This window comes from Plectropomus leopardus, chromosome 11 (genome assembly GCF_008729295.1).
Source record: "Plectropomus leopardus isolate mb chromosome 11, YSFRI_Pleo_2.0, whole genome shotgun sequence".
In the NCBI taxonomy this organism is placed as follows: domain Eukaryota; kingdom Metazoa; phylum Chordata; class Actinopteri; order Perciformes; family Serranidae; genus Plectropomus; species Plectropomus leopardus.
The window spans coordinates 32,467,582-32,491,917 of NC_056473.1; the positions used below are offsets into that span (position 1 = coordinate 32,467,582).

A 24,336-nucleotide genomic window follows, 5' to 3' on the forward strand; every position below is an offset into this window, starting at 1 on the left:
CAGTTTTAAAAGTGTCTCCTGCAGTATAGATGGACAAAACTTTCCAGCAGCTGCCCTTTGAAAATGTCCACGTCTAATACTTGCATGTTAGTTTTGTTTTATTTGCTAATGAATCACCGTCTGCTGAGAGAGAAACACAGAAAAGAGCAACTTCTGAGTTTATCCACTGAAAGCCCCGAACCCCTAATGTAAGCAGGAGCCAGCTGTGCGCACTTGTAAAGTTGTTATAATCCTCCTTTGACCTATAAACAGGAAAATACATAATATAAAGCATCATGCTCACATCTACAAATAATACACTGTCCATGTTGTCCTTGTAAGGCAATACAGTCCTAAGTGCCTGCCTGCAGCTTCTCTGTGGACAATTAAAACGGCGTGTTTCATTTAGTTACAAACAGAGCAAAATCTACAAAATGCAATATAATTATATAAGAAGCAGAATCACCATCGCTTAGATATGGCTCTTTCTGAGTGACTTAAAGGTTTTTGTATCAATCAGGGTTTTTTATGTGTGATGTAACTGCGTTTTTCGACATTATAATAACTTGTCAGGGATTTATTTGGTATGTATACACATCTTAAAATCTGTAGATTCAGGCCCACATTCTCTCTGATAACTGATACTGGATTTAGAAAGGTGGGATGAAATAATAAGAACAGATGAGCTGCAATCAACAAATATTTTGACTTTCAAGAAGCTTGTCCAGTTTGTTTTTTAAAAAAAACTTCAGCTCTGATTCTGAGTTTGGCTTTGTACGGTTGTTAATGTTGTGTCCTTCTGTCGGCTGCTAAAATGATGCGAGACAGAGAAAAAAAGTAGTGATGTGCGTTATTGAACTGCTGGTGTTGAGTATTAGCTTCACACAGGTATTACACAGCTGTTATGATTAGTGACATTAGCTCAGAGACAGCCTCACTCATTAAAAGTTAGAAGCAGTTGCCTAAAGGGCCCCTGGTCTCTGAGGGCCCCTTAGAAAAGACTTTTTTTAAATGGACAAGAGGTGATAATGAAATAAAAATGTAACTTCCTAAAAAACTGATAACAGTGACTAAACAATAAGCTCAGAGATGGGTGAAATGGGTATTTGGGGTAACCTAAGACCTCTATGAAATAAGTCTCAGACAAATACTGTGATGGTCCCACTCTTGTCTTGACGTGCTTATTTGAAAACTGATGGTGTCTTGTCTTATTACTATTATTAATATTATTATTATTATTAGTAGTAGTAGTAGTAGCTATATTTTGTACTTGAACTATATAGAAAATATTTTAAATTTAAATTTTAAAAAAATTACACTATATTACAAAACAAGAACTTTATCAGGAGGCACTTTGCTTATTTTTCCGATCTTTCACCAGAAGTCATGACTTTCATTAGCAGAGCTCTGCTCACTGAGGTCATGTCTTTGAGATTGATTGATTGATTTAATAATTGCTTTTTTAGTCTAATTCATCTCATTTATGCCTTAAAATGTGACTGATTATTTAATGAATGAAAGTTATAGTTATACAGTCAATTGAAATATAATAATAATAATAATAATAATATAAGTAGATCTCTCGGGATCTACTATCAATAATAATATTGATCAAGCACAATCCGTGCATAAATTGCTTCACAAAGTCCTGAACAAACATTTGTGATAGAAAACAGATTACACAAAAATACATATAATAATAACAATAACAATAACAATAACAATAACAATAATAATAATAATGATGTCTGCTGAGCATGTCTGCCTTTAAACCAGCTGTAGTATTCCTGGTGTTACTGTGATAATATCTTGTCAGTCATCCATCTTTTCCTGCGTTCTCAGATGTCTGAATAAAGCTCTGTGCTGTGGGCCTGACACGAGTTAAAAGAAATTGTTGGAGTTATTTTCCCTTTTATACACTTTGTTTTGATTTGAGCGAGCCCTCAGCAACTCCCAGAAAGGACCCGGCAATGTTTGCTTGTTCTCTCTGTGTGAGCAACTCTCAGCGTCAGGGGTGGACGTGATATTTCAAACAGCACATCAGTGCGTTTATGTATTGGGTGCCCGGAAATTTTTCCAAATAAACACAGCTTGATTCAACCTGGGTGGGCAGACTTATCAAGCGACTAATTCTATAAACAGATGAGGGAATAACCCGGCACCTCATTGGTTGTTGGGCCGAGGGGGGAACATGAGGGAGTTTCAGCGCAATGAAATTTTAATTAATGTGGGTGGGCTGAGAACACCACTGACTGTTTATGATGGACAATTTATTTCCCAGTGCAAAGTCAACATAACACAGCAAACGTACAACAATTATTAACATTTCTGGGGCCCTCATGAGGCTGGGGAGTCAGTCAGTGGTGGAGAGGAGCTCCGGGAGCAGACTCAACTTTCCCCGGGACACACCGCAGCTTCGCCGGCGTCATGACTCTCTACCACGGCCGTCTGCCGTCTCTGGGAGTGCCCTCTTCGGCTCTCAGCCTCTCCGCCCCCCCGCTCATCTACTTGTACGGAGGGGACAGCGGAGGGGTCGTGCCCGCCGCCCTGAGCTTCGTGCCTGCCCGCCAGGAGCCTCCGCAGAAGCCGCCCTACAGCTACATCGCGCTCATCGCCATGGCCATCAAGAGCGCACCGGAGCAGCGCGCAACGCTCAGCGGCATCTACCAGTTTATCATGGACCGGTTCCCGTTTTATCACGACAACAAGCAGGGCTGGCAGAACTCCATCCGCCACAACCTCTCCCTGAATGACTGCTTCATCAAGGTGCCCAGAGAGAAGGGGCGGCCCGGCAAAGGCAGCTACTGGACGCTGGACACCAAGTGCCTGGATATGTTTGAGAACGGCAACTACCGCCGGAGGAAGAGGAAGGCTAAGAGCCAGCAGGAGGCTCTGGATGTCAAAACCGGTGGACACAAGCGCGCAAAGGTCCCGGGAACATCAAGGGACGCCCAGGCATCTCTGAAACACCAGACCGACTCGGGGACAGCAGCGAGGCCGGATGAGCAGAGGATGGAGACACCACCGGAAACAAAAGCGGTTCTGGTCGAGTTTAACCACGCTGAACAGCCACAAAGTCCCCCCATACAGAGACCTAAAGTGTCCTCTAACCAAGACACCCTTGCATCCAGGAGGCTTGACGCACCCCATCCTGAGACATGTCCCGCTCCGAGACTCGCTCCGCTGTGGATGGACGGTGTTCCGGGCGCGTCCCTCCGCCGGGAGCCAGAGGAGAGAAGATCAGCGTTCAGCGCAAGAGACAAAGACAGAGGTCCACTCTGCGCCGTCAGTTGCACAGGAAACACAAACTTGGCCGCATTTGCGCAGGACAGGCCGAAAGGAAATGCAGCGAGCAGGGACAAATTGAAAGGTTTTAGCATCGAGAGCATCTTATCGAAAAGTGAGGACGAAATGCGCAGCAGCATGCTCGGGCTACCTGCGGAGACATGCGCAGAGCGCAGGAGTCCCGCGTTCAGTTCGTCTGTGATCTTTGGTGCTCGACCGCATCAGCTGTACCAGATGGGATTCCCCCTCTGCTCTTACCTGTCACTCACCTGCCCCGACAAAGTACTGCATTTTAAATGAGTACAACTATGATTTTAGACTTCAATACGTTTCACGCACGTTTGATGCGTAAAAGTGTAAACTTTAGCTTTGCATGATGAGTTACTATGAGACAGCTCAATGTTCTGCTCTTTTTTTAGGATCTCTGGCATCCTCTTCATCTACAGAAATGTTCAGACAATGACGAAGAGCAGCAGCGAGGTTTTTACATTCATTTTTACGCATGCGTAATTGTCAGTGGTTATTTTCGCCAATCTGTTGCTCCTAAAAGTCTATAATTTAACGCTTAATGCAACACAAACATGAAAGTATATAGGCTGAGGATGTGTCATTGTCCTATGGGAAAGCTCACATATACAGCATTTCTCTATTCATTTGGAGTAAAAATGTTTTCCAGTAATTCAGCAAAGACTTGACTGATATGTCACAGTCGCTGGAGATATAGCACATTATGAGAATAAAGTTTAGCACTCAATCGTGTAACCAAATGCTATTTCACGCTCCATTCTGTTCTATGTGCAAAATAAAGTTTAGTTTGGTAATAAAAGTGGAAGCATGATTTATTTAAGACTTTGAGTTTAATTAGAATTACTGTTTGAGAGTCCTCTTGAGATTGATCTCCCTTTTTGTGGTTAAAAGTTAGATTTTATGTAAAAGAAACCGAAAACAGACATATTTCAGAATTTTCTTTTCAGTTCTGACATTGAAAAAAACTAATGTTTGGTGAGGATTGTTTTGGATCACCTGTAGATGACTGAGCAGTGTTTAGCTTTGCTGGCCTGCATCCTAATTGCATTAAATATACATTATTTATCCAAGTGATTAGACAAAGACATCAGGAGTAATCCGTCATGTTAACATTATCTTCCCTCTTTTCTGTCAACTTTAATAATAGGAGTTATCAACAAGGAAACAGAGACAAGGATTAGACACAAAGTCAGTGCCAGCTAACATTCAGTTAACAGGACTCTAAAAACTGATGACAGTTAAACAGAAAAAAAGGTCTTATAACTCCACTGTAAGGAAGAATTGTACTGCATTCAAGTATAAAATGTCTCATAAAATGTCTGAAAAGTTTGATCCTGAAAACTTTGTTGGATGCACAGCTCTGTGATGCCAGCCACTTCTGAAGATGATTTACAAAATATAAAAAAGTCTTCTCTTTCACCCACTTACAGTTTTCAGTGTTGTCATTCTCTTGTGTCTGAGACAGGAGAGTAGTTCTTGAGCTGAGCTGTAATCTTTTCTCTTTTTAAACCATTGATAGATTTCGAGATTTGGATTTGTAACAGCATTTAGTCATCACTGTTGACCCCTCAGAAAATGAGATGTCACTGTGTTTAAATCCTCATATAGCAAACTCAAGGCCGTAGTTCTGGTTTCTGGGGCTTCCGAAAACTCCAAAAAAAAAAAGAAAATCTTAATTGGAAAACATACTATTTACATTTATTATTACATTATTTTATATCATTAATTCTAAGCAAGTACATCTTTACAGTATAGTATACAGATATGCAATTAATCAAAGCCACCGCTGTCCACATTAATTACACAAGTAACATAAATGACTTTCTGCGGACTATCTGACAAATATAACGCGGTAAAGACCTTTCAGAATTACCACGTGTTAATCAATTAGTCATGCTGTGTTACTTTGAATTCACAAAGACAACTTTGTTTTGCCTGCAAGGAAATGCATGTAAGTGTTTAGTAAGTACTGCATATATACCTGGATAAATAACATGTGCATTTTAGTGCACAAGTTGTGTGGGAGTTTGTAAAGGAGTGTTTACATACAGTTTTTTTCAGTTGTTAAAAGTTCCTCCAATCAATCAATACATTTTCTGTTTTCTGTGGAGGCAAAATTTTCTTCACAGATTCAAGGTTACACAGCATGACTAATTTCCTTTATTCATAAGCTAAATACACTTGAGAGATTCACGACTTTTATTCGCCATTTGCTCAGGTACATGTGTACAAGGCCACTGAAATTCTTGTGCAGAATTATTAGTTGCTGGGTCAATGTGGGACTAACTGCAGGTTACTGGGATATGATAGCTAAAGCATTTGTTTATTTAGATTTTTTTATCAGCAAGTTTGGGAGGAATTTTTGAGCAATATTCAGTGGGGATGTATCCCTCCAAATATATATTATAACTACTGCCTCAGTGATATTTACAGTGTAGTTATGATGGTAATTATATCAGTAACAGTAATCTTTGAATATTTTCAATATGAAGTTCAGGAATTTCCATAAATAACCGGTTTAATGTCAGTAGATTTAACAATAAATGTGATCAATCAAATTGTATTGTACGCATCATTCTGAGAGCGACTACACAAATAAATTAAGCTACCGGCAGTACTGACTGTACTGCATGTTAACATTGGCAACATTATATGAAATAAGAGCACAGGTGACCAGATTGAGTTCATTCTTTGGTTTTTCTGAGCAAAGTTAGTAAATTTGACAAAAAAAAATCTTTACTCAAGGTTCACGCATTAGCTTTTCATTAGTGTTTAAGATGTCTTTCACAAGCATTTAAACCTTTGAGACACAAGTGAATTGCTTTGATTTCTTTCAAAAAACTTGGTGAAAAAGCAATCAGCAACTTGGCATGAAATGTCCTGCAAATTGCAAAGAAATTAATAAGAGGTGGCAAGAAAATGACCTGAAAATTATCTTTAAAAAAGGGAGAGAATCATTGGAGTATTATCAAATAACTGTGACAAATATCATATATATGTGTGTGTGTGTGTGTGTGTGTGTGTGTGTGTGTGTGTGTGTGTGTGTGCTAATATTTTAGCACATTTTCTGCTCATTTTCAATTGTTGTTATTTAAAAAAGTTTTATCTCTCTTTTTGTGGGCTGATTTTCTTGTAACATTTCACTGATTTCTTGTTATTTTTTGGTAATTTCTTTAAATTGCTCATTGCCTTCTAACCATGTGTGTTTTTAAGAACTCAATGGGTTAACGTGGTGGTCTTTTCCCCAGCAGATAGAGTTTGTTATCATGCATTGCATTGCTGACTCCATCCACTGAGATGCAACTCTTTTTGGTCAAAACACGCAACTCAAGGTCAAGAATGACTGCTGATAGTCTGAGGTCCTGTGGTTCCCTGAGTGCACGCTCTGGACCGTAAAACACCACATACCGAGCTCAGAGAGAGTCACTATTAATAACTCTCCAACTACGTGCTCTTCTATTTAATCCCGAAAACATATTGAATAGATCTGATGCCACTGAAAGTCCCAATGAGAATTTCTGAGCGCCATCTCGTTGCAGAATGTCACCTGCATGAAATCAGAGCGCTCTGCTGACAGCATCATTACAAACAGAGAGCGGCCATGTCTAAATATAGGCCTATAGCTGAGACACACGGCGTCTGAAAAAGCTCGAGCGAGCGAGGCCGGAGCTGTGCAAATCAGGAATGTTTGTTGAAATAAATAAACTTCCCCACATTTGAGGAGAGGAACTCACAATCACAAGCATTTCCTGTGTATAGGATTCTTTTGGTCAGACGTGTAAATAAAACACGATGAAAACCTCTGAAGGGAGAAAGAGAGCCGGAGAGGAAAGAAAAGACGCATCAGTTTGGCCTGGCACTTTGGGTGCATTTCATACTAACACAACTGTAATTAGCTCCACTGACGAGTCGTCCTCCAGTGATCTCCAAAGTCTCCTAAAAGAAACGTAAATTAATAAATGCTCATTATCTGATGGTCTCTGCGAGTGTTTGAACAGTAAAAGATCCTCATGAGAAAGCAGCTCAGACAAAAAGGGAAATCCTCTCAGTTTTATTTATTATCTGAGGAAACAAACGGCGCTGACGGTTGCGGTCAGAGATCTTTAGCGTGCACCGAGCATTAGCACCAGGCTGAACTCTGCAGCAGGGACATGGAGGTGATTTTTGGTGATTTTACTCTGGGCACACAGCCTGCTGGATACAGAGGGAGAAATTTCTAGATTCTGCTGAGTTTATTAATCAGCTCAGAAAAAAACATCTGTTTCTTTTAAAAGAAGTTTCAGCTAATCTTTGCCTGTTTGCTTTAAGGCAGCCTCCAGATCCAAGTGACATTTTCTTCAGCTGCTAAAGTCCAAAATATATTTACTTTTATATAAAACAGTCTTTAGGCCTGTTTACATGATCATACTCATTTATACACACTTCTTTTTTGTATTTAAACGACTTAACTCTTTCAAACCTGGAGCGACTTCACTTTTCTTGTGCTTCTCTCAGGTGCCTTTCACAAGTATTTAAACTTTTGAACCCTAAGCAAATTTCTCTTGTAGAGTTTTTTAAAAAAATCCAAGTTCATGTGATAACATTGTGAGAACGATCCCTGTGTTCACAGATCCACAAAAACAACCGATAACGCTGTAGTATGCATGCCAGGCCATTAGTTGGCAATGTACCTTTCTCATGACACGCCACGTGCATGAGCATAAAGGCGTTCTTCTACAGAGCGGTGAGTATAAACATATAAGAAGACGAACGAACACATGAGAACAGTGTTAATAAACTCATCAGAGTCAGCAGCAAACACAGCTCGGTAGTCCGTCATTATTGTTATTGTTGGTTATTTGTCTGAAAAGTAATGTGCACGCGCAAAATGCTGCCGTGCCGTCACTGTTCTCACAGGATCCACGCATGGTCGGTTCACACGCCAACAGAAGGGGTGGCATTCATAAAAAAATACACTTTGAAACCCAGTTTCAAAAGTTTGCGTTCCTCAGGCTCCCAAAATGGCGTTGCCGTTTGAACAAAAGAACAAACCACAACTAAAGTTTAACGTTTCATGCAAGAACCGTTGCCCCACAGAGTGAAAGCTACCAAGGTTAACTCAAGTAAAGATATTCTGGGCTTTAAAGTGGAGGCGAATGATTTGATACATTTCTGCGATCTGTTTTCAAGACTGCAAATTCACTGACCACCACTTTTAATGCATTTTTAACTCTGGAGACGGAAACTCAGTTTTGGTGTTTGTTCCACTTATTCTCACTATGCATTAGTTCCCTGAAACCAGTGGAGAAAAGTAACAATAACTATTATTAAAACCATAACTTACAACTTAACCTTTCAGAAAGCCCGTCCGATTTTGCACAGTGTTGTTTTGTGATGTTTTGTATTTGTGCTGCGTTAACTTGATTTAACCCTTTGAAACCTGAGAAAATATGGGAGAGGGCAAGAAGCAAGAAAAGAAGAAACTATCCAAAAGTAGGCAAAATAAGTAAACAGTACAAGAAAATTCTGAAATATTCTTAAAAAATAGTAAAATAAAGGAATAAATAAAATAAAATGGAAATAACCTGCTTAAATAATTGGAATGATTTCATAACATAATATGCAATTACTATAATTATCTATAAATAAAGTTTTTCCCTAGGTGTTCCCCCGAGCTTTTAAAAAAATATTTTTAGAAAAGCTAATAAATTATTGCAGTTTGTGGAACATTTCTTACCAAGTGGCTTATTTTCCATGTTTTTTTTAAAGAAATCACACTAATTAGCCTTTGGATCCAAAGGTTTACATACTTGTGAAAGGCATCTGAGAGCAGCACTAGAAAAGAGAAGTCACTCCAGGTTTGAACGGGTTTACTGGTTGAGTCTATTGTATGTTGATGGGATTTATGTTGATATTGTGGAAAATAATAAAACTATTTTTTTATGTAAAAAAAAAGAAAAGGAAGTGTGTCTGATTTTAAAATGCTACTGGTGTTCTTTTTCCACACTATTTATTTTTCAGTTTAAGAATAAACTTGTGATGTCTGTGTCCATCAGTACTCAAACTCAGCTCTTCTTCTATTGAATCCAAACAAGCCAGAAACAGAAAACACATCACTTCCTGTTTGACAGAGGATTCTTCCCAGGAAAAGACCCACCAGACAGTGTGTGTGTGTCTGTGTGTGTGTGTGTGTGTGTGTGTGTGTGTGTTTAAAACATCGAATGTAAAAGCTTTCATCGACTTGAATCACTGCTGTAGTAATCAGTCATAGAGAGCACCAAAATGGACGAGTATTTATATAAAAACGCTGCGGATTATCGCTTGGAACTACATTTAGTCTCCAGACCGGCTGAGCAAGAAGTCCAAGTCCTCCATTTTTTGTTCTGAGCACATTTCAATAATTTCATGAAAAAAAGAAGAGGTGTAAGGAGATTTTTTTCTTCTGACATGTTGATTTTACTTAAATAAACCTAAGAAACTGACTGCTTTGAAAAATGTAAGTTAATATAACTATAATTAATCACTTTATATCTAACTGTTAGAATGTAGTTTTGTTTACTTGATTTGGTTAAGTTGTTCCAACTTAAAATTTGTAAGTTTAATTGAATAAATCTTTTTAAGTTCTAGCAACTTCAGTAAACCAAGTATACTTTGCTATATATCTGTTTCTGCTGGCTGAAAACTAGTCCGTCGTATTAATATTTCCTACAAAACAGAACTCGCAGATCTCCAAACTTCCTCACTGGCACACTGTAAAAACAAACATTTGTTTTGATTTTAAAAAGTTTCCAGACTACCTTAAATTTTTAAGTTGGCTGAATTTGAAAAGACAAATTCAGTTATTACAAAATTACCTCAACTTATTTTCTCAAATTCAGTCAACTTAAAATTTAAAGGCAGTCTGTACCGTACTAGCTTTTTTTTTAGTTAAACCAATTATTTTGACAGTACGAATCCCCTTTGTGATGATCAATTCAGACTGACTTGGTTTACTGCAGTTGTAAACACTTAAGGAGAACAAGGTAACATCAGTTGTCATTTTTAAGTTGCAAAAACTTCACAAAATTAAGTAAATGCAACTAAATTTTAAGTAAACTTGATTTAACGTAAATTAAGATGAATTTTTCAAGGCAAATGGTTTCCCAGATTATTTTAAGTACGATCAATTTATTAGATTTTACACAACAAAAAAGACGACTGTTTCATTAGCAATTCAACTTGCGACGAAACTGCAATGTTTGTGACTTTTCAGTGGGTTCAAGGCAGCGTAACTGAACTCCTGTACAGCCTTTGTGGGTATTTTTGAGGGATAACTGCAGATTAGTTGGGAGCATTTTGAGCCGACTTTAAATATTTTCTTCATGACTCATTCTCAGACAGAGCTGACAAGCCTGCGCAGTCAGAGAGAGGGAAATATAGCCGTAACTCTGGAAAGTGTCATCGCCTGCGTTTCATGTGCAATCAAGTCCCAGCTCCGTGCTAAATCACACGGTTTAAAGCTCGCCGGTTCAAAAGGGCTCCTAATCCAAGTGTTTATTATATTTTTTCACTCTCTACATAAACCGGCTACACTTGTCCAAATACACACTCAGCACCGGGGGAGGGCGGGGCCATGATGAAGATTGATGGCCTCGGTTCGGGCACATTAGCCGCTAATCAAGTTAGGTTTCCTGGCACAGAGCTCTATACATCATTATGTGCCTCAAATGTCCTCCAGATCAGGACTGATGCTGTTTACAACCCGGACACAAACACATACATACAGAGAGACTTCATGTGTGCACACGGATAAACAGTGCAGCCACATGAACACCCGAAAAACCTCACGAAATTAAATACAACACACCTGCAATAAATCTAAACTGTAATACTAAGTTTACGTTGATACTTTGTCACAGAAAAGTCTGGTTTTTAGGCTTGGATTGTAATTGTATTGCACGATATATTGTATATTTTCCCTGTTCACCCATCCAGTGACAAGCAGAGCTGAAGCCGGATTTCAGTACGTTAGTTTGTTGGTCACTCTCAAAGCTAAATATACTGTAGGGTGAATTTAAGTAAGGTGGGACACTTTTGGTAGATTACCTGCAGATTTCCTGCAGACTATCTTAAGTGTTATGTGTATAACAGAAAATATGTTCCTAAGAAAAATAACTTACAAATTTTTGGTTCTTCAAACACGTCCAGAAGCCCGAACCTCACTCTGATGACATGATCAGGAAAAATGCGGCAGCTGGTCTGTGTATTTTGACAAGCATACATTGATGATGTGGAACTCAATCGCCAGAAAAAATGTGATATTGTACATTTGTGCACACCACAGATACATTACATTTTTACATTTTTGTGTAGCAGATACACTGAAATTTAACAAGTCAGCTGCGCTGTGCATAATGTGGTTAGGTTTAGACACAAAAAACACGGTCAGTGTTTGGAACTGTGTGAATTCTGGGTGAAATTTGAGTCATTTTAAGGTAAGTCATCACCGTGTTTCATTTCCTAAACCTAACCACAGTAACTTAACTTGTTCTCAGCCTATAGCCTCTGTAACTTTACGTTAAGTGCGTAACTGTGCGTCAAAAATATAATGATATTTGTTGGGTGCAAGTTTGAAGGACATCATATGTTGTATGAGGATACACTGACTTGGTTATGGTTAGAAAAAGATCATGTTTTGGCTTAAAATACCTGCTTTTGTGACATAAACCCAGCAGGAAACGTAGTGATGCCTGAGTGAGGGATGGAAATTTTTTTTTGTGGCACTATCTTCAGTGGATTAACATTGCTTGGTCGCTAAAAACAAATTCGGTGGCTAAAATGCTGGAAACACAGCAAAAATTCACTAAAAAGCTGGTTTGTTGCACTGTAAAAAGATAATTGTTAACCAACTTGAAATAATCGCTTCAATCAGTCAATTCCGATCAACACAACAGCTCGGAAATGGAGTTGAGAAAACTTAATTCATTTATGTGTTACAGATTGAAGTTATTATTTTACATCAGTTAACATTTTTCAGCGTGTTTGTGGGTCTTCAGCAGTGGTCTGCAGTTTACCAGGCGCCTCCACCTCTCAATGACAAAGTCAGCTCATACACAACATCACGTCTGAAATGTTGATACGTTACTCTGCGTATCTGTGGCTCAAGGCTGGACAAAGGAGAGGAGGCCACACATGGAGCTGTAACCAAACACATGTTTATTTTACTTCACTGAAAGAGAGAAGAATTGAAAACAAACAGGGTGGAAGCCAGGAGAGAGAGAGCAAGACTGGCCGAGCACCACCAGCTTATTTTTGTCTTGCAGCCTGACAGGTGAGCTGAATCTCCCCGACAGCCCGACTCTGCACACCCGGCTCCTGCACAGAGAGGGTCACTGACACTGACTGATTTTGCTTGGAATTATACATTAGATTAAAGATTAGTTGAAAAATAATTTAAAAAAAATATTGCAAATATTATTCTGAAAGATAAATCATAAATATTTTAAAATTGCAATAAATGTGTTTAATAAATATTTGGCACAACATATTGACTAAAATTAAAAAATGTTATTCGGCATGATGACACATTTCCATTTAATTATTTGATTTAAATCAAGTGATTTTATTTCAGACACTGTTTTCTTGGTTAATGTGCCTGACAAGATTTATATTATTCAAGAAATTAATTTATTGGCAGAATTAACTGACATGATTTGTTTTTCTTTTTCTTTGAGGTTTTCAGCCTAACACTCTACTTCAGTGATCATTATTTCAATAAACTGAGTTGAAATGAGAGGAACTGTCTTTGACACTTTTACATGTTTTACTTTGTGTTCTTGAAAAGACAATCAAAAAAAAGAAAACTTCTTTTCATGAGAGATTCAGAGCACGTGGACCCAAATTCAGGATGACAGGAACTAAACAGATCACATTTTAGTTCAAGGGAACAACAGCTGAACATCACACAAAGAGAGCAAAGATCCAACAAACGGTGAAGTGAAAACCAGGATTTAAATACGAACTCGACTGATGAAGAGATGAAGTGCAGGTGGAGAAAAAGAGCAGAGAAGCTCAGATGAGGAGAATAAGGTGATGAGGCAGAGAAACAGGCAGAGAGCTGATAGAGAGAAACTGAGGAGCAGAGAAGGACTAACGAGCTGATGCAGGACAGCTGTGTCGATGGTAAACGAGGGAGAGGCAGCACAGGAACACAGGAGGAGAAAAACACAGAAAACTGAGACCCAAAAACCAAGAAAACAACCATTTTAATAATAAACTGAACAAGTGAAAACAAGACAGACTAACTGATGAAGGCAACTTGAAGGAGCTTCAAACAGACACTTAGTCCAGTCCTCACAGCAGTCTGAAGGATTAAAAACATTTCTCCACTCTCTCTTCCAAATACGGTCATTTCTGGCTCCAGAAAAGCAAGATGGTGAAGGCCAAAATGCCAAACTTGAGGCTTCAAATGGGATACAAAATACACCACAGTGGCTACATTCATTTACTACAGTCTATGTGTAAAACACATCATTTCCTGTACACCAGCACGGGGAAGTGGACACAGACATCACAGCTGTGGTGTAGAGAAGTGTATGTGTAAGTGTATGTACAAATACATACAAGTAAATACAAGTAAACCTTTGAACTCTCAGCAGTTTGGCAAGAAATGACCTGAAAACTGCAAGAAACTAGTCAGGAAAAAGTCCAGAGAACTATCAACTGTGTTTTTACATTATTTTACAAAATTTTATAATTTCTAAGGACTATTTTTAAGTTATTTCCTTGTTTTTTTTGTTTTTTTTTTTTTATTTTTAAAATAATTTTTTTACTGCTTTGTTTTGTAGGGGGTGGGGGGTTATGGTTTCTTTTCCTTTTTTTATTTTTTTGCTAATTTTCAGGCAACTTTCATCTTGTACTTTCTACTCATCTCTGGGTCATTTCTTTCTAACCCACTTATTGCCTTCTTTCAATGTTTTTGAGAGAAATCAAGCTAATTTTTCCAGGTTTCAAAGTGTTTATTAGGCTATAAATGGATTATCTTTCTAAACCATAACATAAATCTATGCCTGTAACTGCCAAAGCTGATTTTTATTGTTTATTTTATCTGATCATCATCATTGAGTTCGTCAAATCCTTTCAAAATGAATCAGGTCACCTTCCAGCCAAAACTTTTCATCAAATCACTTACAGATTTATGACGCAATTTGCACACACATGCCTCTCTACTTTTATTTTGTAAGCTATTTTTATGTGAATTTCTGCCCTAAAAGTTTGTCAGCTGCCCTTTTAATGTTTATGAATGAACTAAAAAGAAACAAATCGTCAGCATTTCTATTTCCACTATGTTCTCCCTTCTCTGTTATTCTTATTTACTGGTTAGTTTACTTTACTCTGTAAAACTGTGGTTGTTTTTCTCGTTGGACTTTCAACCCAAACAATCATATTATCTCTGCATATTCAATACACAAGCACATAGCAGAAGTTCAACACACACAAAATAAGTATTTATTTTATGTTTAGCATGAGTGTGTTGCAGTCAAAGCTGGGTTCCCTAAAAACCAAAATCCTAAAGACAAAACATTTCCAATCCTGCAGATGATGGCGTCATTCTCGGCTTTACTAACGAGGCCGCTGGCCGCTGAAGTACTGCTCTCATCAAAACTTTTCAACATTTCTGCAGCTTTGCTTTCACGAACTGTAAATAAATACCCGCAGTCTCATGAGACTTGTGTGTGTGTATATATATGTGTGTGTGTGTGTGTGTGTGTGTGTGTGTGTGTGCGCACACTGGCAGGAGGACTTGTACACAGCAGCAGGATTACCACCCCCAGACTGGGACCACCCTGACTTTAACACTTAATCCGGGAGGAAGTGGAGCTGCGTCACAAGTACACTTAGGACCACCGCCCCCTCTGCACGCACACACACATGCACACGCACGCACACGCACGCACACACACACACACACACACACACACACACACACACCAAATGTCTATGCAAAGCAGGAATTGTGTTGCAACAGAGTTTGAGCCCTTCCATGCACACAAAGGCAAACACACTTAATTTGAGCATTTAAGATAAAACAAACCACTCCAGATTTATGCTGCACAGCTGCTCTTGTCCAACTCCAACATGACAGCCCAATGTGTTTTTGTCAGAGTGACTGTGCATCACAGTTATGCTTGTATATAGTGTGTGTAGCTCAAGTATCACTGAGCGTGTATGTGTCTGTGTGTGTGTGTGTGTGTGTGTGTGTGTGTGTGTGTGTGTGTGTGCTGCATGCACGCTTGCACAAATGTCTCTCATCAGTACAAATAAAGACTCAGAGAAAGTTGCCTGATGTACCACTTTGATAATCCCAACACTGAATCTGGGCCAAATCCAGTAATTATCGTAGAAATTATTGGTTCTCATTGATATTTGCATTGGAGATTATTTATAATATAAAGAAATATGTTGTAAGATGATGATAATAAAATTACAGAAAACCAAAACATGTATCTAGTATACACAGAATATCATGGATAAAGGCTGTGACAAAACAGATGTTGGCCTAAACATTTGACACAGTACCATGGGCCAGCACCACGCTGTTACTCAGTAGATGACATTGGGCTGGGCAGGTTTCCATTAACCCTGAAATTGCACAAATTTAAACTGCAAATATAAAATACGCCTACTGGAAACACGTCCTATAAAAGCCAAAAAAGTGTTTCCATTGCAGTTTTGCAAAATATGCCTTTTTCAGATCACCTGAGATATCACCTCACATGAGCGTGAAACCTTTTTCACAATAAATGACAGTTTTTTTTTCCAAAACTGACATGCTTCCATTGGGTGTTTTTTATATTCGTAATTTCAATTTGCATAATTTGAGGGTAAATGGAAACCCGACCACTATTAAAGTCATGAAAAGTGACACAGGATGTGCAACATACGCACCTTTTACACATTGACTACAGCAGGTCATGCAGTTCATTTGCAGAGAAAGCATCTAGAGTTCTAGATATGGACCAAAGGAACTTGAAGAAATATATAATTTTACACATTCACATAAGTGCACACACAGATTTCAACATGTGCACATAGAGCTGCATGCACAGATAAAGTGACAAAAGGTGACTGTTGCACAACTGTCGTGTGTTGAGGTCTGGTATTAATTAGGTGGAGGAGGGTGTTTATGGTGTGACACTGCTGACTGGTTTCACAGCGATAGGTGGCGTCCAATCACAGCACAGCCAGCGTAACTGCTGTTTATTTATACACAGAGCTGGAAATGGCAGAGTGTGGCCAGCACATTGTACTGCCACAGAGGGTCCCAATCAACACCGTGCCCGAATCGACTCAGACATATACAAGCTCTCACATACATACACAAAGAAAAATACCTGAGTGTGCAGTCTTTTTTAAAGGTTATTCTCTTTTTCAGTCTGAATTTATATCATTTTTATTACCGCAACAATATTTTCCCAAAGGTCAATAACATTTTATTGCTTTACAATTAGTATTATAGCAGTCTTGCTTTTTATTTAGCTTTTTTGAGTCTTTCACTGGGAAAAATGTGCAACAAATCACAAAATGTGCTTCAGCCATATATATTATTAGCCTTAACCCTTTGAAACTTGAACAAATTGGCTTGATGTCTTTCAAAAACATGGGAAGGAAGGCACTGAGCAACTTAAGATAAAAATAACACAGAAATGAGCAAGAATTAAGGATAAAAAAAGAAAAAAATTAATAAGCTATGATAATTTAATATGTATTTTGTATTTTCTAAATCAAATTTTTTTTTTGCAATTTGCAGGACATTTCTTGCCACATTATGTCCATTGCCATTTTTCCCACGTTTTTGTGTGGAAATGTTTAAATACTTGCGAAAGGCAGCCTGAACGCAGCACAAGAAAAGTGACGTCAATCCAGGCATCAAAGGGTTAATCTCGACACACGCTTAAACAATCACGTCACACAGATCCAAGAAGAGTTCACAAAAAGTGACATGAAAAATACATTTATTATACTATCAGCGACTTGAATCAACAGCATGACATGTCCAGGCAAATGTGAGCATAGCACAATAAAATAGCTAACATCCGTGTTCGACGCGTGTTCGACACGTGTTCGACACGTGTTCAGAAACATGTTCAGACACTCGTACAGCAGATAACACAGGAGCAGGAGTTTAGTCAGTCAGCTTTGTAGTAATGACATTGATAAATATGAATATTAACCAGTGTTCCCAGTAGATCTCAGTCTCCATGCTAGCTAACGTTATAGGCTCAAGTGTGCGTGTGACGTAACAGTTAACCCTTGATTTCCAAATGCTTTCAGCCGCTACCATGGCAACATTTGGTGTCACTGTCTCATTACAAATGCGTGAAAGTCAATTCACTCTCAGATTGGATCAATTAAGCAAGCCAATCAGAGCAGAGTTCACTATCACTCTCCGACACTCCCACATGTGAGGCATTTACATTAGGGGCTTAGCTAGGACCTCTATCAGGGGGTGTGATGGATCCTTCAGCGGCACGTTTTTGATAAACAAGCTCTATTTTGATGTTGTTTGATGCACTTTGGGCACCTTAAAAGTACAAAAATGTGTGAATCTCTTTATTTCTACTGTGAATTGGAAAATTGTTGTGGGGGCATTCAGATACTGACTGGGGTCCAGATCCTGCACAGGGACCGAAGTTGACTGCTCTAAAGCCTTTTTGAGAGAGTAATTTATTTTGGTTTTCTATTTTTTAAATTTATTTTTTCTAAATAGTTTTTATGATTAGTGTTTTTATTGTATTTTTTTTAACGATATGTTATATATATTTGATGTTACTTTTATGTGTTGTATTCAGTACATCCTTGAATAGTATTGTATTTTTCATTTTTGGTTTTGTTTCATGGAGACATGCTCTGTCCTCGATGTGGGAGAGTCAGAGAGCGAAAATTGAGAGAGGACTTACGCTCAATCAAGCAGATCACAATCACCTGAGAGACGAATGTGTTTGTGTCTTTATACTGCTTGCTCTGCCTTGTGATGATGATTTGAAACTGCCTGACGAAGATCTCTGTTAGATCATAATTTTGCACGATAAAAGATTACTAAGAGCTTTAAATACAGTGTGAGGATCTCCTGTCTAATTCCTGCCTTAGTTTGATTTTTTGATCCGGCACCTGTAAAAATGTTTTGGATCTTCACTTAGCTGTAATTTGTAACAACTTTACAAGAGGATAAAGCAGATTTTTTTAATTGCAGGATGCCAAAATGTGGTTTATAATCACACGCTGTTGGGAGTGATGCCGCTGTCGTTTGTTATTTTGAAGGCATAAAGAAGGGACCTCGCTGCAGCGTGATCTTTGTGTAAAAGCAGCTTTAGATTTTAATTCTGTTGGAAACACTGGAGCTAAAAAAGAAACCACATGAAGGACGATCTGCTTTCTATGTAGATATAAACGGCTTAATATAGCCTAAATAAATCCTACACACTGGAGATTCAGAAAAGTTTTTACATCCAGGCTACTAAAGACAAACTACCATCAACATTTAACAACAGATATGAGAGAGAGAGAGAGAGAGCGTGCACTGTTCATGCAGAACAAAGAGAAAAGGCATCAATGTAACGTTATTCAGAAGATACTGAGAAGAGATGTTGAGACTAAATGTAGTGCAAATGGCTCATGCTGAGCTAACAATATACAATATCAACACTCCAACCAAGTCAGAAGGGTAAACAGTGCGGCGACACAGTCAAAGGTCACATCGGGAAAAACACAAAAGGGAAAGAAGGATCGCGCACACAGTCTAACGATGTTTCAAACGTTTAGAAATGGACTCTGAGCACATGCAAAGGGACACCTGAGAGAATCAAAAGAGTTCATTTAAAACAGTGTAAAGCTAAAAGAGCTTTGCAAGGCTTTTTCCATATGATTTGTATAATTATACTGCATGTCACTCAGCTGCGAAGGAATGATTTACATTTGAGATTATTGCACTACACTATATGCAAATACTTTGAGTGGGCACGTCAAACTGAGGTTGGATGTACGGGGGCACTTCAGGGTCATAACTACAGTTCGACATTTATGTTCCTCATGGACACGATGGTCACAATGCACGATTACGTCTACTGTTTATACATTTAAATTTAAAGACACAATTCACAAACAGCAGCACGTGATCAAATCTTACAACATATAGAGAAATATCTACAGTATTTACAAAATGACTTCATCGACACAATAGATTAGAACAGATTATCAATCTGAAATGGGATTGAACCTGCCGGACAGTGCAATCATCCTGTTACTCACATGTGGATTACCATATTCTGTTATTTAAAAAGCCCACATTGATACAGCGATCAGCCACAACAATAAAACTGCTGACAGGTGAGGTGAAAAATATTGATTATCTTGTTGCATTACAATATTCTGCTGGGAAACCTCGGACCCTGGTGTTCACGGTGGATGCCACCTGATGCGCACAAACCACCTAAACAACACTGCAGCCTCCAAGCAATACAACGCACCACATCACACAGCAAAAAGTGCTTAAGGCGTCCACCTAGCCTCCAAATTCCCCAGATATACCAGCCTGCTCTGTCTGCTCTGTCAGTGCTTTCGACGCACGAGCGTGCCGCCAAAAACCACCTTTTGCGTCCACCTGGAATGCGGCTGGACAGCATCAGAAGAGAACGTGTTCGGACAGAACCACTGGCGTACTGCTTCACCAGGACTATACTGCTTCATCCCAATAGATGTGCATTTGTTGACATCACGATAACGGCATCCTGGTGCATAATCAGCTGACGCAGACGGATACCTAAAACGTCATGAGTAGACGCAGAAGGTCACTGACAGAGTGGCACCATGTGACGTGTTGGGATGAGAAAGTGATGGATTTACTATCTGATCGAGCATCTGTGGGATGCGTTGGTGCCCCAAATTAAAACCAACTGGAGTAAGAGGATCTGCTGCCAGACACCACCGGAGACCCCCAGAGGCCCTGCGTTCATGCTTCAACATGTCAGAGCCAAGTCCAATCCAAGGAGGCCCCACCGCTGATTGGGATCATCGATGAAGTACCGGCACACCCCATAAATGCTCGATCAGATTGGGATCTTGGTGAGGTAAAGGCCAGGTTGACGCCTTGAGCTTTTTGTCACCCTCCTGGGGTCATTCCTGAGCAGTTTTTTGGGTGAATCATGGGGCTGCTATCATGGTGAGTCATTGCCTTGAGGGTGGTACATGATTTGCAACGGTGGAGCAGCCGCATGAATGCCAGGACCCAAAATTTCCCAGCAGAACATTAAATTTATATGAGATGATCAATGTTATTCACTTCACCTGTCAGTTGTTTTTAATATTTGGCTGATTGATGTACATTCTTGAGACGAGAGCTCGGAAGGATTTCTTGAATTCAGGGATCTCTCATTGAGCTCTAAATGAAGACACAATGCTGCCCCGCAGTGGTAGGATGAAGTAATACAATTAGTCACTTCACAGTTCACTCGTTTCACATTAACTCAACGCTGTTTGCACATGCTAGATAGATACACAGATAGATACCTGGCCCGTCTTTGATCCAGGCCACATGCTGCATCCGGCGTTACAGCTCAGCCATATGAAAAGAAACTATTACTTACACTGAAAAAACACATAGCAATACAGTGTTTTTTGTTTGCATGCAGAAGATTTTTGTTTTTATCCAGCAGGGAATGAGTAATAGAGTGATCATTGCAGGCTCTGCATTAGTGTTTGGTCGGGCAATTGAGGGGTGCATCAGAAAATAAAGACTTCCATGGAAGGCACTTTGGATATATAAGGAGTCTCTAATGTTCCCAAGGGTGCAATCAAGGTTTTAATTAAAAAAACCAACATTAAATTAATGCCACTAGATTGTAAATGTGTGGCAGAGTAAAAAAAATGGATAGAAATACATGATTCCTCTGAGGAAGTAATCTGAAGGAAGACTGCTGCTTTTTTGGAGAAAACAAGAAGATTTATACAAGCTTAGCATAAAGACTGCAGACAGGGGAGACAGTTTACCTGTCCAGAGATGAAATGTCCACCTATCAGCACCTCCAAGGCTCAATAATTAAGACAGAGGTTAATTTAATTTAATTTAATTTAATTTAATCTGATTTTATTTTTGTTGCTTTACATGCTTACTTTATGTTTGCTTACTGACTTTGTTTACCTGTTTGTTTACTTTTCTTGATTACATGACATTTGTATTTATTATTCTTATTGAGGTGATAAGCTTATAAGGCCCTAGCGATTTCTTTTTCTTACCTGCACAACCTTGTCTTCTTTGGTTATTTTTCTGGCATTTTGTTTTGTGCAAATAAATCTTTGAAAAAATCATTTGAAAAAAAGCTAACGGTGGATGGATTTTGTTTCTTTTTGGACTGAGCCAGTTAAGCAGTTTCCCCGTTTCCAGGCTTTATGCTAAGCTAAGCTAATTTTCTATTGCTTCATAGCATACAGACATGAGATTGGTATAAATCTTCCCGTTTATCCCTGCAAAAAAGCAAATAAGCGTATTTCTTAAAATTATGAACTATTTCTTGAAGTAAAGGCATTGGTTCTACTTCTTTAAATGCTATTAATAAGATTATATGTTACACATGTCAAAGTTGTAGCTTGTGTTTGTATTTCCAAAAAGGATACTACAGCGTTACAGAAAGCACAGATGAGTATCTGAAAGTGGCAGTTCACCCCCAAAATCACAGATACATATTTTACTCTTACATGTAGATCTGTTTATCAGTCTAGCTTGTTGTGGTTTGAGTTGCAGAGTGTCGGAGATATCGGACGTAAAGATGTCTGTCTTCTTTCCAATATAATGGAACTAGATGGCACTCCGCTTGTGGCGCTCAAAGCACCAAAAAATACATTTAAAAAATTCAACAGCAATGTCTCTTTCCAGAAACGATGTGGTGTGCAGGTGATAATCACCGCTTTTGGCTGCATGTTACACTAATCTCTCCCACTTCTGGAGAGGCCGAGGTAAACACTGCCATACATCCAAGCAGCCTTGCAGCCGCCTTCTCTCTCTTTCCCTCTTGATTCAGTCCATTAAAACTCCTGCCATGAACACATGAGAACTGCCAGTTTCATTAAAACAACAATAAAAACAGCTAAATTGGCAAGAACGCTGCCCGATTTAAGCCTGAGGCAATAATGAGAAATTACAGACTGGCTCAGGCCAAACTCAGCGGGTCAGGTCAGGCCTTATCAGGTTCGGGACAAAGCTATAGGCCGAATCATCGAGCAGAAGGAAGCTACTGCTGCTACCTAACATGGCTGAGCTAGCTGACGTTGCAGATAAGTTTAGGAGGACGCCATTAATGTTTACATCTTGTGCTGTCAGAAGCACGAGCCTCTCATCTGTGAGTAGATGCACGTTTCCTTCTGCGCTGTGATACGGTTTAGCTTGGCAGAAAGAAAATAGTTCCCACATGAAACTACTGTGTGGATTTTTTGAGTATCGTGATTTCTGGGAAGAGACATTGCTGTTGATTATTTTATTTATTTATTATTATCAGTTTTTATTTTTGGCACTTTGAGCACCACAAACTGAGTGGCATCTAGATCCATTAAATTGGGGAGAAGGGAGACATCTCACACCAAAACAATCTAGACTGATAAAGAGCACTACAGGTAAGAGTAAAAATATGTAGTTTTGATTTCAGAGTGAAATGTCCTTTTAACTCAAGCGCCCTGTGATTGAGAGCATATTGAAACACTATGAGTTATTATTGCCATATACTATTATACCGCAGTGTGGTTTGAGCTGACAGTAGACAGTTATGTAATGAGTAACAAGGCGGGGTGATACTTAGTACAGTGCTTCACCAGATGCTGTTAGATGTGCTACGCCAACATGTAATAAATGTGGTTACCAAGGAAACACAGAATAAAACAGCATCAAGGGTATATAATTCACACATCATGTGTATAATGTATTAATCCAGAGTGTCTGACACCACACCGAGGCTATTTAGGTTTGATACTGGATGGTTTCACTTTACTTTTCTAGTTTTTGTCAAGCAGGTCACAGACAGAGGCGTTGTAGATATTTAAGTATGCAGATGATGTTGTATTATTGCTGATACAGGACGGCGTGCACAGGAGCACTACCAGGTTGGATAAACAGGATTTTGCTACAACTATGGCAGAGTTCAGGACGGTAAGTTACGTCGTTTTTCAGCGGAGCAGCACACAAACGCAACAACAGTCAGACGGGGAGTTGTTCATTGCGACACTGAGTTGCAAATAAATCGCTGACGTGTGTGTGTGTGTTTGTGTGCACTGTGAGTTCTTTTGTGTGGAGACTTTGAATGCAGCCTGTCGTCCTCAGACTCACTCTGCCGCCATTTTCTCTATGTGGTCGGTCAGCAACTTGTACTGTTCTGAAAAGGGATAAAACATTAAGGGCTGTATTTGTGTAACAGAACTAAGACCCATTTTCCCATTCATTTTGTATCTGGATACATTGTGATCAGCTCTCAGTATCAGTATCAGAGATGTAATGTGCAAGGTATTACTACTTTATTACTTACAGCATTACTAAGTATGAATTCAGAGTTTCAGACTGAAAGAGGACCTGCATTATAACAGTGCTGTGATGGGAGACCTGTTGTTTAAGGTACAGGAGAGACACTAGGCGGGTTTCCATTACAAATCCGTGCAACACTTAAGCGATATTTTCAAAATGTCGATAATCCTGCGTTTCCATTGAGTGATTATTAATATTAGCTTCATGCAACTTCTCTTGCGATAACACTAAGAAGCATGTTGATGGATGTTCAAAACATTACAAGGTTTATTTCTGTTGCAGCTGCCACACTAGTTATTACTCGTTATTTCCAATCGAAGGCGACGTAGGCGTATTATGCGAGCGTTAATGGAAAGGCAAGCCCCTCATATGTGGGAGTGGCCACGTATGAGGGACTTCTGGGAGGAGATGGATTTTATAGAGGAATTGTGAATTCAAAATTTCCGGATGATTTGCTCAACTTTTGAAGAGTTATGCGATGCAATAACACCTCTTGCAGCGTCTGCTGCATCATGAAGGAGCCAGTT

General features: G+C 39.1%; 2 protein-coding genes across 2 annotated transcripts in view; one reads left to right on the plus strand and one right to left on the minus strand.

Annotated features, from left to right (window-relative positions):
- The first annotated feature begins 2,284 nt into the window (after window positions 1–2,284).
- Window positions 2,285–3,709, plus strand: foxl1 (forkhead box L1). The gene has a single exon (XM_042496779.1). The coding sequence runs from the start codon at window positions 2,407–2,409 to the stop codon at window positions 3,562–3,564; it is 1,158 nt and encodes a 385-aa protein (XP_042352713.1). The 5' UTR covers window positions 2,285–2,406; the 3' UTR covers window positions 3,565–3,709.
- A 13,538-nt stretch (window positions 3,710–17,247) lies between these two features.
- The window catches only part of kiaa0513 (KIAA0513 ortholog), a 34,292-nt gene continuing 27,203 nt past the window's right edge, over window positions 17,248–24,336 (minus strand). Inside the window, exon 12 of the mRNA XM_042495716.1 lies at window positions 17,248–23,663. Within this exon, the coding sequence (XP_042351650.1) occupies window positions 23,614–23,663 (50 nt within the window). The 3' untranslated portion in view covers window positions 17,248–23,613. The remainder of the gene's footprint in view (window positions 23,664–24,336) is intronic.

Excerpts from the sequence above, each read along its gene's own strand:
- foxl1 (XM_042496779.1), top strand. The coding sequence starts at position 2,407 with ATGACTCTCTACCACGGCCGTCTGCCGTCTCTGGGAGTGCCCTCTTCG.